Source organism: Oncorhynchus clarkii, chromosome 25 (assembly GCF_045791955.1).
Source record: "Oncorhynchus clarkii lewisi isolate Uvic-CL-2024 chromosome 25, UVic_Ocla_1.0, whole genome shotgun sequence".
Taxonomy (NCBI): domain Eukaryota; kingdom Metazoa; phylum Chordata; class Actinopteri; order Salmoniformes; family Salmonidae; genus Oncorhynchus; species Oncorhynchus clarkii.
The window spans coordinates 44,566,934-44,581,702 of record NC_092171.1 but is presented as its reverse complement, the minus strand read 5'-3'; the positions used below and the strand labels follow the sequence as shown (position 1 = coordinate 44,581,702).

General features: G+C 46.3%; 2 protein-coding genes across 2 annotated transcripts in view; one reads left to right on the top strand and one right to left on the bottom strand.

Annotated features, from left to right (window-relative positions):
* Positions 1-1,201, bottom strand: part of LOC139383326 (RING finger protein 145-like) — a 34,843-nt gene extending 33,642 nt beyond the window's left edge. The window contains exons 1-2 of the mRNA XM_071127816.1: positions 1,036-1,201; positions 266-570 (exon numbers count right to left, since the gene is read on the bottom strand). Of these exons, the coding sequence (XP_070983917.1) occupies positions 266-434 (169 nt within the window). The 5' untranslated portion in view covers positions 435-570; positions 1,036-1,201. The remainder of the gene's footprint in view (positions 1-265; positions 571-1,035) is intronic.
* A 292-nt stretch (positions 1,202-1,493) lies between these two features.
* The window catches only part of LOC139383733 (probable carboxypeptidase X1), a 34,948-nt gene continuing 21,672 nt past the window's right edge, over positions 1,494-14,769 (top strand). Inside the window, exons 1-3 of the mRNA XM_071128292.1 lie at positions 1,494-1,841; positions 12,051-12,160; positions 12,333-12,472. Of these exons, the coding sequence (XP_070984393.1) occupies positions 1,538-1,841; positions 12,051-12,160; positions 12,333-12,472 (554 nt within the window). The 5' untranslated portion in view covers positions 1,494-1,537. The remainder of the gene's footprint in view (positions 1,842-12,050; positions 12,161-12,332; positions 12,473-14,769) is intronic.

The following is a 14,769-nucleotide window of genomic DNA, read 5'->3' as shown; positions in this document are numbered from 1 at the left end:
TATATAGTGCACTACTGTTGACCAGAGCCATATTCCCTATATAGTGCACTACTGTTGACCAGGGCCATATTCCCTATATATAGTGCACTACTGTTGACCAGGGCCCTATTCCCTATATATAGTGCACTACCGTTGACCAGGGCCATATTCCCTATATATAGTGCACTACTGTTGACCAGGACCATATTCCCTATATATAGTGCACTACTGTTGACCAGGGACCTATGGTGCCATTTGGGACGTAGCTGACGTGTATGAATGTTACCTAGGTAATAGAGGTTCCAGATAACATATTTGTATTTGAAGAGCATGTCTTCGTTCTTCGCCCTGAGGTGCTCTGTGAAGCTATCAATGTCACATTTATAGAGCAAGTCCAGTACCAGGATGCTTGGCACTCTCAGAACAATGTTGGCGACGTCTTCCAACCGAGGCATCTTGAGATAATTCGTCCCCTTTTGGCGTGGTAGAAAAATGTTTGGTGAGCAGAATACTTTTGTCACATGGTTAGAGAAGAGAGGAAGGTAGATGTCTGTCCATCTGACTGGTCCCTCTTCATGGTCGGTTATTCACCTGCCACACACACACACACACACACACACACGTCAGGCAATACCATTGACATTTACTGACATGATCAACATCAAAGTTGACAACAACAAAAAACTATCAATATGTCTACCAATGACCGTCGTCCTACTGGTGAAATCTATTAGTTGGCTTAGTTGGCCTTGTTTTCTGCCACAAGTATCCACATTACATAAAGGGACTATTTATATTGAAGGTGCACAACCCGAAGTGACCCCTTGATAGTTAACTGCCTTACGTTATACGTTCCTTAGTAATGACAAGTTTGTCAGCAAACTACATCTCGGTCTATTTATGTCGGCGGACAACAGCTAAACCACAGCATTTAATTGTAGCTAGCTAGAACCAGATGTTATTACAACATGCTAAGACGTTAGCATTGTAGCTAGCTACTTTTGATTCTGATATCACGCTTCTGTCATAGTGGCAACATTTCAAAATAAGTCGTACCGGTTGTAAAACCACGAACGATATCCAACGAAACGCATATGATACTGTAAATGAAGCTAATATCCTTCTTCTGACAGCATGTTGTAAATGAAAATTGACAATTATCTAACTAGAGTTGTTATGGTTCTCCAAACAGTCCAGTCGCTTGCGTGGCCATTTCCGGGATAAACGTCATATGCCGATGACGCAGTAGTTTGCTGCCTTGAGATTATGGCAAATGGTTTTTACATTTTTTACCAAATTAGATGCGTCTCTTTCAAAATTAAAAGTCAATCATTGAAATAAAGCTATAATCAAATAAGACAGTCTCCGAAATCGGAATACAATAAAATGCAACAATGCTCTATTTCTCGCGTGTGCTCTCTTTTAAAAAAACTTTATATATAGCCGTACTGTAGGTTTTACGGTAATGTGTGCAGCTTATTGATATATTACGGTTTTATAAATACGGAGCGCTTGTGGGTTTAAGTGGACAGCTCTATGTTTCAAGCACAGAAAGAGAATGGCCAAGATATTGTGCATTTTGTCTGCAATAGTTTTTGTCGTGAAAACTGACGATGTCAGCGAATTTAATGCAACTATCACATCCGTTAACATGACATTGAACTCTACTGTTAACAGAACGATAACTTTTAAGACGCCCGTGTTCTCATTATTATCCACCACCACCACCACCACAGCCAATAAACCCGTTTTGGGAAAGAAAAATATGCGAAAGAAAAATGCAGATGACAAGCGCATCGATCAAGACGAGGATGGAAAACATGAAACCAAGAATGGCACAGCAGACGCAAAGAAAGAACCTGGTAAATGTATAACCTAGTCCTTTGCAAAGGAATTTATTCTGAAATTTACATACGTCAGCATTTAACTGTATGACATTGTGCATGCCATGGAGGGATTTTCTCAACTTTTTTGTTTGTGCACGGATAGATCTCTACTTTAATAATGGTTTATTTAGTTCATACGTTTTTTTTGTGTGCCTCAGTAATTGGTTCTGTATGTGCAGGAGTAACGCGTGTAATTAATGCGTTTAATAAAGGGGCAGACAAGGCTACAGCGGCAGTCATGTAACAGTCGGTCTAATACTGTCATTCTGCCAGATACACTACTTCCTTTCCTTCTGTGTATATATATATATATATATATATATATATATATATATATATATATATATATATATTTATATTACACATTCTTGTTCTTGATATAAACTTTGAAGAAAATAAAGACTTGCCAGTATCACTTAGGCTTATTAAGCTGTTATTGATGTAAAGCATGAATTTCTAGCTAAGTCCTTATAACTTAATAAGAATTAATTTGATAATATAATTATAATACTTGTGTAATATAATTATTTAAAGTAACTGCCCAGTGTTTCCAGATTTCAATGAAATAGGACCTATAATTACTTACAAACCAGTCATTAAAAATAATAACGTTAATAGATTGCTGATTGTCTCGCGCATCCTCCTCAAGACCGCTGATTGGTCTGTTTATCCTCCCGATGAGTATTTCCATATGAGGAAATAGCAAGCATTTTTCAAACGTCTGTTTGAGATACAAGTTTGAGGTGGGGTTTTTGAAGTGGTTTTTTTTCTTCTTCTCCAATTTATGCTTTGGCCACAAATACGACTAAGGACGAGTCAACAACATTATTTGGATATGAGTTAACAGAATATTAACTTTTAAACGTGAGATTTTCACAGTGCAGTTACTTTAATAATGTAATAACATAATAATAATCATATAATTACAAACAAAAAAACATAATAATCGCTTGAATACAGCCCCTTTGGCACTCCTCCTTACAGGCTGACTACACCGCTCGCATCACGTGCACTTCAGAATACATCTAGAACTCCATGTTATTCAATTATTGCACCCACACTACTCGCGCACGTCAACGAGCCTCTGCGTTGCCAAGGGCTAAAATACAAGTCCTTTCTATTTCTGACGCAGATCGCGCTGCAAGTCCTGCCTCTCCCATCTTCTCATTGGTTTATAGAAGTGGGTACCCAGGTGCCATCTCCTCATTATTTAAATCACATTTACATAAGTATTCAAACCCTTTACTCAGTACTTTGCACCTTTGGCAGTGATTACAGACTCGAGTCTTCTTGGATATGACGCTACAAGCTTGGCACACCTGTATTTGGGGAGTTTCTCCCATTTCTCTCTGCAGATCCTCTCAAGCTCTGTCAGGTTGGATGAAGAGTGTCACTGCACAGCTATTTTCAGGTCTCTCAAGAGACATTTGATCGGGTTCCAGTCCGGGCTCTGGCTTGGCCACTCAAGGACATTCAGAGACTTGTTCCTAAGCCACTTCTGCATTGTCTGAGGTCCTGAGCGTTCTGGAGCAGGTTTTCATCAAGGATCTCTCTGTACTTTGCTCCGTTCGTCTTTCCCATCGATCGTGTTTAGTCTCCCAGTTCCTACCGATGAAAAATCCCCACAGCATGATGCTGCCACCACCATGCTTCACCGTAGGGATGGTGCCAGGTTTCCTCCAGACGCTTAGCATTCAGGCCAGATAGTTCAATCTTGGTTTCATCAGACCAGAGAATCTTGTTTCTAATTTTTCTGAGAGTCCTTTAGGTGTCTTTTGGTAAACTCCCAGCGGGCTGTCACGTGCCTTTTACTGAGGAGTGGCTTCCGTCTGGCCACTCTACCATGAAGGCCTGATTGGTGGGTTACTGCAGAGATGGTTGTTCTTCTGTAAGGTCCTGCCATCTCCACAGAGGAACTCCAGAGCTCTGTCAAAGTGACCATTGGGTTCTTGGTCACCTCTCCTTATCCCCTTCTCCCCTGATTGCACAGTTTGGCTGGGCGGCCAGCTCTGGGAAGAGTCTTCGTGGTTCCAAACTTCTTCCATTTTAGAATGATGGAGGCCACTGTGTTCTTGGGGACCTTCAATGCTGCAGACATTTTTTGGTACCCTTCCCCAGATCTGTGCCTAGACAAAATCTTGTCTCGGAGCTCTACGGACAATTCCTTCCACCTCATAGCTTGTTTTTTTCGCTGACATGTACTGTCAACTGTAGGACCTTATATAGACAGGTGTGTGCTTTTCCAAATCATGTCCAATCAATATAATTTACTACAAGTGGACTGCAATCAAGAAACTTGTAGAAACTTCTCAAGGATGATCAATGGAAACAGGATGCACCTGAGTTCAATTTAGAGTCTCATAGCAGGTTGTCACGTTCTGACCTTAGTTCTTTTGTTATGTCTTTGTTTTAGTATGGTCAGGGCGTGAGTTGGGAGGGTTATCTATGTTCGTTTTTCTATGTTGTGTTTTGTGGTTGCCCTGGTATGGTTCTCAATCAGAGGCAGGTGTCGTTAGTTGTCTCTGATTGAGAATCATACTTAGGTAGCCTTGTTTGTGTCACCATTCAGGACTGTTTCGGTTTTCCTTTCCATTCACTTTGTTATTTTTTTATTGAGTCTTGTTCAGTTATTATTAAAGTATCATGGACACTTACCACGCTGCGTATTGGTCCGATCTTTGCTACTCCTCCTCAGACGAAGAGGAGGAAATCCGTTACAGAATCACCCACGACCAAAATCACCCACGACCAAAATCACCCACGACCAAAATCACCCACGACCAAAATCACCCACGACCAAAATCACCCACGACCAAAATCACCCACGACCAAAATCACCCATGACCAAAATCACCCACGACCAAAATCACCCATGACCAAAATCACCCATGACCAAAATCACCCACGACCAAAATCACCCATGACCAAAATCACCCATGACCAAAATCACCCACGACCAAAATCACCCACGACCAAAATCACCCACGACCAAAATCACCCATGACCAAAATCACCCATGACCAAGCAGCGTGGTATCGGGCAGCAGCAGAAATCTATGGACTCATGGACATGGGAGGAGATTCTGGACGGAGAAGGACCCTGGGCACAGGCTGGGGAATATCGCGAAAGTTGAGCGGCAGTGGTATGAGGAGGCAGCATGGCAGCGCGGCTGGGACGAAAGGCAGCCCCAAAAATTTCTTGGGGGAGGCACACGGGGAGTGTGGCTAAGTCAGGTAGGAGAACTGAGCCAACTCCCCGTGCTTACTGTGGAGAGAGGTGGACCGGTGCGATACTTAGCAGCGCCTCGTATCGGCCGGGCTAGAGTGGGCATCGAGCCAGGTGCCATGAAGCCGGCTCAGCGCATCTGGTCTGGGCCGGGGTACATGGCACCAGCCCTACGCACGGTGTCCCCGGTTCGGCAGCACAGCCCAGTGTGGTCTGTTCCACCTCTCCGCACTGGCCTGGCGACGGGGAGTATCCAGCCAGGTAGGGTTGTGCAGGCTCGGTGCTCGAGACCTACAGTGCGCCTCCACGGTCCGGTCTATTCGGTGCCTCCTCCACGCACCAGGCCTCCGGTGGCAGCCCAACGCACCAGGCTGTCTCTCCGGCTCCTTCCTCCAGGTGCCCCCTCCTGTCCAGCGCTGCCAGAGTCTCCCGTCTGTCCTGAGCTGCCAGAGTCTCCCGTCTGTCCTGAGCTGCCAGAGCCGCCCGTCAGTCAGGAGCTGCCAGAGCCGTCCGTCAGCCAGGAGCTGCCAGAATCGCCCGTCACTCCGACGCTGTCGGAGTCGCCCTTCACATCGGAGCTGCCAGAGTCTCCCGCCGGTCCGGTGCTGCCGGAGTTGCCCGGGGACCCGTTGCTAGGGTCCCCAGTCCGAGGTCGGCGGCGAGGGTCGCCGCTCGAAAGGCGCCACGGAGGCGGGTTAAGAAGCAGGTAAAGACTATAATGGAGTGGGGTCCACGTCCCGTGCCAGAGCCGCCACCGCAGACAGACACCCACCCAGACCCTCCCCTATAGGTATAGCATGGCGGATGTGTTATTATCTACCCTTACCACATGGGGGCGGCCCGTCAGGAAGTCCAGGATTCAGTTGCAGAAGGAGGTGTTTAGTCCCAGGGTCCTTAGCTTATTGATGAGCTTTGAGGGCACTATGGTATTGAACGCTGAGCTGTAGTCAATGAATAGCATTCTCACATAGCTGTTCCTTTTGTCCAGGTGGGAAAGGGCAGTGTGGAGTGCAATAGAGATTACGTCATCTGTGGATCTGTTGGTGCGTTATGCAAATTGGGTGGGTCTAGGGTTTCTGGGATGATGGTGTTGATGTGAGCCATGACCAGCCTTTTGAAGCACTTCATGGCTACCGACATGAGTGCTACGGGTCGTTTAGGCAGGTTACCTTAGTGTTCTTGAGCACAGGGACTATGCTGGTCTGCTTAAAACATGTTGGGAGAGGTTGAAAATGTCAGTGAAGACACTTACCAGTTGGTCAGCGCATGCTCGCAATACACGTCATGGTAATCCGTCTGGCCCTGCGGCCTTGTGAATGTTGACCTGTTTAAAGGTCTTACTCACATCGGCTGCGGAGAGCGTGATCACACAGTTGTCCGTAACAGCTGGTGCTCTCATGCATGTTTCAGTGTTATTTGCCTATTTGCCTCGGAGGGTACAGTTGGATTTCTTCTAAGCTTCCGGGTTAAAGTCCCGCTCCTTGAAAGAGGCAGCTCTAGCCTTTAGCTTAGTACGGATGTTGCCTGTAATCCATGGCTTCTGGTTGTGGTATGTATGTACGGTCACTGTGGGGACAACATCCTCGATGCACTTATTGATAAAGCCAGTGACTGATGTGTTGTACTCCTCAATGCCATCGGAGGAATCCCGGAACATATTCCAGTCTGTAATAGCAAAACAGTCCTGTAGCTTTACATCTGCTTCATCTGATCACTTTCTTATTGATCAAGTCACTGGTGCTTCCTGCTTAAAATTTTGCTTGTAAGCAGGAATCAGGAGGATAGAATTGTGGTCAGATTTCCAAATGGAGGGCAAGGGAGAGCTTTGTACACGTCTCTGTGTGTGGAGTAAAGGTGATCTAGAGTTTTTTTTCCTCTGGTTGCACATTTAACATGTTGATAGATATTATGTAGAACTGATTTAAGTTTCCCCTGCATTAAAGTCCCCGGCCACAAGCGCGCACCGCCTCTGGGTGAGCGTTTTCTTGTTTGCTTATGGCGGAATACAGCTCATTCAATGCGGTCTTAGTGCCTCTGACTGTGGTGGTAGGTAAAACAGCTACAAAGAATACAGATGAAAACTCTCTCGGTAGGTAGTGTGGTCTACAACTTATCATGAGATGCTCTACCTCAGGTGAACAAAACCCTGAGACTTCTTTAGAAGTGCACCAGCTGTTGTTTACAAATATACATTGTCCGCCTCCCCCTTGTCTAACCAGACGCCGCTGTTCTATCCTGCCGGTACATCGTATAACCAGCCTGCCGTATGTTGATGATGTCGTCGTTCAGCCACGACTCTGTGAAGCATAAGATATTGCAGTTTTGAATGTCCCGTTGGCAGTTTAATCTTCCGCGTAGGTCTTCGATTTTATTTTCCAATTATTTTATGTGAGCTAGTAGAACGGAAGGAAGTGGGGGTTTATTCGATCGCCTACGAATTCTCCGAAGTCAGCCCGACCCCCGTCCTCTCTTCACGCAAATGACCGGGATTTGGGCCTGTTCCCGGGAAAGCAGTATGTCCTTCACGTCGACCTCGTCACACTCGTACATTTTTTTAAATGAAAAGCTTGCGCCAGTTCGTGGTGAGTAATCTCTGTTCTGATGTCCAGAAGTTATTTTGGTGATAGGAGACGGTAGCAGTAACATTATGTACAAAATAAGTTAAAAAGAGAAGAGGAAAAAAAAGAAGTTACAAACAACGGGAAAAAACGAAGAAAAAACAACCGCGCTTGGTTAGGAGCACGTAAAACGTCAGCCATCTTCTCCGGCGACGTGATACACACTAAGTCTCAGTTGACTCCCTTTTCTGCGTCTCACATGGCACCTTGTTCCCTTTCTAGTGCACTTCTTTCCTATAGGCTCTGGTCAAAAGTAGTGCACTATATACCTCCTGGGCTCTGGTCAAAAGTAGTGCACTATATAGGGAATAGGGTGCCTTTGAGATGCACACCTATAGCCCTGTCTGAGTCTCATATTACATCCCAGCTCTGCCCTGACTATAACCCTGTCTGAGTCTCATATTACATCCCAGCTCTGCCCTGACAATAAACCTGTCTGAGTCTCATATTACATCCCAGCTCTGCCCTGACTATAACCCTGTCTGAGTCTCATATTACATCCCAGCTCTGCCCTGACTATAACCCTGTCTGAGTCTCATATTACATCCCAGCTCTGCCCTGACTATAACCCTGTCTGAGTCTCATATTACATCCCAGCTCTACCCTGACTATAACCCTGTCTGAGTCTCATATTACATCCCAGCTCTGCCCTGACTATAAACCTGTCTGAGTCTCATATTACATCCCAGCTCTGCCCTGACTATAACCCTGTCTGAGTCTCATATTACATCCCAGCTCTGCCCTGACTATAACCCTGTCTGAGTCTCATATTACATCCCAGCTCTACCCTGACTATAACCCTGTCTGAGTCTCATATTACATCCCAGCTCTGCCCTGACTATAACCCTGTCTGAGTCTCATATTACATCCCAGCTCTGCCCTGACTATAACCCTGTCTGAGTCCCATATTACATCCCAGCTCTGCCCTGACTATAACCCTGTCTGAGTCTCATATTACATCCCAGCTCTGCCCTGACTATAACCCTGTCTGAGTCTCATATTACATCCCAGCTCTGCCCTGACTATAAACCTGTCTGAGTCCCATATTACATCCCAGCTCTGCCCTGACTATAGCCCTGTCTGAGTCTCATATTACATCCCAGCTCTGCCCTGACTATAAACCTGTCTGAGTCTCATATTACATCCCAGCTCTACCCTGACTATAACCCTGTCTGAGTCTCATATTACATCCCAGCTCTGCCCTGACTATAACCCTGTCTGAGTCTCATATTACATCCCAGCTCTGCCCTGACTATAACCCTGTCTGAGTCCCATATTACATCCCAGCTCTGCCCTGACTATAACCCTGTCTGAGTCTCATATTACATCCCAGCTCTGCCCTGACTATAACCCTGTCTGAGTCTCATATTACATCCCAGCTCTGCCCTGACTATAAACCTGTCTGAGTCCCATATTACATCCCAGCTCTGCCCTGACTATAACCCTGTCTGAGTCTCATATTACATCCCAGCTCTGCCCTGACTATAACCCTGTCTGAGTCTCATATTACATCCCAGCTCTGCCCTGACTATAACCCTGTCTGAGTCTCATATTACATCCCAGCTCTGCCCTGACTATAACCCTGTCTGAGTCTCATATTACATCCCAGCTCTGCCCTGACTATAACCCTGTCTGAGTCTCCTATTACATCCCAGCTCTGCCCTGACTATAACCCTGTCTGAGTCTCATATTACATCCCAGCTCTGCCCTGACTATAACCCTGTCTAACTGAGTCCCATATTACATCCCAGCTCTGCCCTGACTATAACCCTGTCTGAGTCTCCTATTACATCCCAGCTCTGCCCTGACTATAACCCTGTCTGAGTCTCATATTACATCCCAGCTCTGCCCTGACTATAACCCTGTCTAACTGAGTCTAGCATTGTGTAACAGCTCTGCATGATGCTCTGTTCCTTCCTGGTTCACTGATATCCAGCCCAATGCTCTGCACTCCCACTACACTGACTCCCCCATACGAGGAGTGGGGTGTGTATGTGAGGGAGGGAGGGAGGGAGGGAGGAACGGGTTCTCCTCAACTTCCAGGGAAGTTTTTTTGTCACACACACACACACACACACACACACACACACACACACACACACACACACACACACACTACAAGGGGAAGGGGGCTGTGAGTTCCTGTACACTTCCACAGAACTGACTAAGAGGAGAATTAGACATATTTCAGATCCTGGGGGGAACGAAAGGAACTCATGCACTCAACTTCTTCTGCAACTTCACATTTCTACATTATCTCTGACAGCCGGGGGGTTTGTCTCTCAAAACATACATGACTTTCTCTCCTGCTACCATTGAACAGAACTGCCTTCTCCCGAACCCTGCAGACACACCGGGGCACAGACACACCGAGGCACAGGCACACCGAGGCACAGACACACCGAGGCACACACACACACACTGAGGCAAAGACACACCGAGGCACAGGCACACCGAGGCACAGACACACCGAGGCACAGACACACCGAGGCACAGACACACGGAGGCACAGGCACACCGAGGCACAGACACACGGAGGCACAGGCACACCGAGGCACAGACACACCGAGGCACACACACACACCGAGGCACAGACACACTGAGGCACAGACACACTGAGGCACAGACACACACCGAGGCACAGGCACACCGAGGCACACACACACCGAGGCACAGACACACCGAGACACAGACACACGGCATCACAGACACACGGAGGCACAGACACACCGAGGCACAGACACACCGAGGCACAGACACACTGAAGCACAGGCACACCGAGGCACAGGCACACCGAGGCACACACACACCGAGGCACAGACACACCGAGGCACACACATCCTGCTTTGAGATAGTGGGTGCATTCCAGGTATTCTGTGCAGGTCTGTGCAGGTAATAGGATTGTTTGTGGTTCCTGAGATGTTAAACACTTCTCCAGTTAAGATCTGATCATCTACACGGATCAGAGATGTCTGTGTGTCTAGAACACAGCCCTGATCTAGCCTGGTCCCAGATCTAGTTGTGCTATCATTTCAACTCCATGTTTGCGGCAGGGTAGCCTATTGGTTAGAGTGTTGGACCGGTAACCGAACAGTTGCTAGATCGAATCCCCGAGCTGACAAGGTAGAAATCTGTCGTTCTGAACAAGGCAGTTAACCAACTGTTCCTAGGCTGTCATTGTAAATAAGAATTTGTTCTTAACTGAATTACCTAGTTAAATAAAGGTTAAATATAGGTTTTTTTTTAAATGCCATACATGACAAGATGTGGCAAGGAGTGGCATGATGGCTATCCCTGATCCACCATGTGTTGTAACCTCTCCAGACTGTCCCCCTGCCAGCACCCCTGCTTCTCCTGGTCCCCCTGCCAGCACCCCTTCTTCTCCTGGTCCCCCTGCCAGCACCCTTTCTTCTCCTGGTCCCCCTGCCAGCACCCCTTCTTCTCAGGTCCCCCTGCCAGCACCCTTTCTTCGCCTTGTCCCCCTGCCAGCACCCCTTCTTCTCCTGGTTGCCCTGCCAGCACCCCTTCTTCTTCTGGTCCCCCTGCCAGCACACCTTCTTCTCTTAGTCCCCCTGCCTGCACCCCTTCTTCTCCTGGTTCCTCTGCCAGCACCCCTTCCACTCCTGGCCCCCCTGCCAGCACCCCTTCCACTCCTGGTCCCCCTGCCAGCATGATGGCTATCCCTGATCCACCATGTGTTGTAACCTCTCCAGACTGTCCCCCTGCCAGCACCCCTTCTACTCCTGGTCCCCCTGCCAGCACCCCTTCTTCTCCTGGTCCCCCTGCCAGCAACCCCTTCTTCTCAGGTCCCCCTGCCAGCACCCCTTTTTCGCCTCGTCCCCCTGCCAGCACCCCTTTTTCTCCTGGTTGCCCTGCCAGCACCCCTTCTTCTTCTGGTCCCCCTGCCAGCACACCTTCTTCTCTTAGTCCCCCTGCCTGCACCCCTTCTTCTCCTGGTCCCCCTGCCAGCACCCCTTCCACTCCTGGTCCCCCTGCCAGCATGATGGCTATCCCTGATCCACCATGTGTTGTAACCTCTCCAGACTGTCCCCCTGCCAGCACCCCTTCTACTCCTGGTCCCCCTGCCAGCACCCCTTCTTCGCCTTGTCCCCCTGCCAGCACCCCTTCTTCTCCTGGTTGCCCTGCCAGCACCCCTTCTTCTTCTGGTCCCCCTGCCAGCACACCTTCTTCTCTTAGTCCCCCTGCCTGCACCCCTTCTTCTCCTGGTCCCCCTGCCAGCACCCCTTCTCTCCTGGTCCCCCTGCCAGCACCCCTTCCACTCCTGGTCCCCCTGCCAGCATGATGGCTATCCCTGATCCACCATGTGTTGTAACCGCTCCAGACTGTCCCCCGCTGGGTCTGAAGTCACTGAGGGTTGATGACAGCCAGTTCCAGGCTTCATCCTACCTGCGGATGGGACTTGGCCCTCACAGGGCAAGACTCAATATACAGGTGGGTCTATAGTCTAGATATTAATATATTATAGCCACCAAGTACTTAGTTGTTATTCTCCTTGTGATCTGCTTCCTAAATACAATGATACGTTTACCGGTAAGTTTATTGCAGAATGCTTCCTGAAAAACACTTTGAGCTATTTTGTGTGTGTGTGTGTGTGTGAGTCCAGTCAGGTATCGAGGACGGAGACATGTATGATGGCGCGTGGTGTGCTAAGTATGAGGACCAGCACCAGTGGCTGCAGGTGGATGCTCTGCGCCCCACGCTGTTCACAGGAGTCATCCTGCAGGGACGCAACTCCATCTGGAGGTAGGTCAGACAGGCCGGGTGCTGGGAGGGGGACCAGGAGAAGAAGGGGTGCTGGCAGGGGGACCAGGAGAAGAAGGGGTGCTGGCAGGGGGACCAGGAGAGAAGGGGTGCTGGCAGGGGGACCTGAGGAGAAGGGGTGCTGGCAGGGGGACCAGGAGAAGAAGGGGTGCTGGCAGGGGGACCAGGAGAAGAAGGGGTGCTGGCAGGGGGACCAGGAGAAGAAGGGGTGCTGGCAGAGGAACCAGGAGAAGAAGGGGTGCTGGCAGGGGGACCAGGAGAAGAAGGGGTGCTGGCAGAGGAACCAGGAGAAGAAGGGGTGCTGGCAGAGGAACCAGGAGAAGAAGGGGTGCTGGCAGAGGAACCAGGAGAAGAAGGGGTGCAGGCAGGGGGACTAAGAGAAGAAGGTGTGCTGGCAGGGGGACCTGAAGAGAAGGGGTGCTGGCAGGGGGACCAGGGGGTGCTGGCAGGGGGACCAGGAGTAGAAGGGGTGCTGGCAGGTGGACCAGGAGAAGAAGGGGTGCTGGCAGGGGGACCAGGAGAAGAAGGGGGCATCACAGGAGTCAACCTGCAGGGACGTAACTCCATCTGGACATAGGTCAGACAGTCCGGGTGCTGGGTGGGGGACCAGGAGTAGAAGGGGGCATAGCCTACACCTAGAGACACATAGTCGTGACTGGGATCTATGAATTTAGAGACGACCTAGTTAAAAAGGTCTGAATATTTATTAGGGTTATCCAGAGATATACTGTATATATATATATATATTACGGTATACTGTATATGTATATGATGGTATTGAAAATCATACCGTGAGTACAGTATGTCTAAATACTCCACTATACAGTATATCTTGTATGTCTATATACTCCACTATACCGTATATCTGGTATGTCTATATACTCCACTATACCGTATATACGGTATGTCTATATACTCCACTATACCGTATATCTGGTATGTCTATATACTCCACTATACTGTATATCTGGTATGTCTATATACTCCACTATACAGTATATCTGGTATGTCTATATACTCCACTATACCATATATACGGTATGTCTATGTACTCCACTATACCGTATATCTGGTATGTCTATATACTCCACTATACCGTATATCTGGTATGTCTATATACTCCACTATACAGTATATCTGGTATGTCTATATACTCCACTATACCGTATATCTGGTATTTATGTATTTTCCCCCATATTCTATTTTATCTAGATTCATAATAATTAAAGTCGGTTAAGTTGTTTTTTGACAATGTGTAAACATTAATAAAACATCAACAGAGCCTTTACAATACATTTACTATACGTTTACTATACCTTTACTATCTGTTTACTATACATTTACTATCTGTTTACAATACGTTTACTATACCTTTACTATCTGTTTACTATACATTTACTATCTGTTTACAATACGTTTACTATACCTTTACTATCTGTTTACTATACATTTACTATCTGTTTACAATACGTTTACTATACCTTCACTATACATTTACTATACATTTACTATACCTTTACTATACTATTACTATATGTTTACTATACCTTTACTATACTATTACTATATGTTTACTATACCTTTACTATACGTATACTATATGTTTACTATACCTTTACCATACGTATACTATACATTTATTATACGTATACTATACATTTACTATACATTTACTATACATGTAATATACATTTACTATACCTTTACTATACATGTAATATACATTTACTATATGTTTACTATACCTTTACTATACCTTTACTATACTATTACTATATGTTTACTAAACCTTTACTATACCTTTACTATACTATTACTATATGTTTACTATACCTTTACTATACTATTACTATATGTTTACTATACCTTTACTATACGTATACTATATGTTTACTATACCTTTACTATACGTATACTATACATTTATTATACGTATACTATACATTTACTATACATTTACTATATGTATACTATACCTTTACTATAGTTTAGTATACCTTTACTGTATGTTTACTATACCTTTACTATACCTTTACTATACTATTACTATATGTTTACTATACCTTTACTATACGTATACTATACATTTACTATATCTTTACTATACCTTTACTATACTATTACTATATGTTTACTATACCTTTACTATACGTATACTATATGTTTACTATACCTTTACTATACGTATACTATACATTTATTATACGTATACTATACATTTACTATACATTTTCTATATGTATACTATACCTTTACTATAGTTTAGTATACCTTTACTG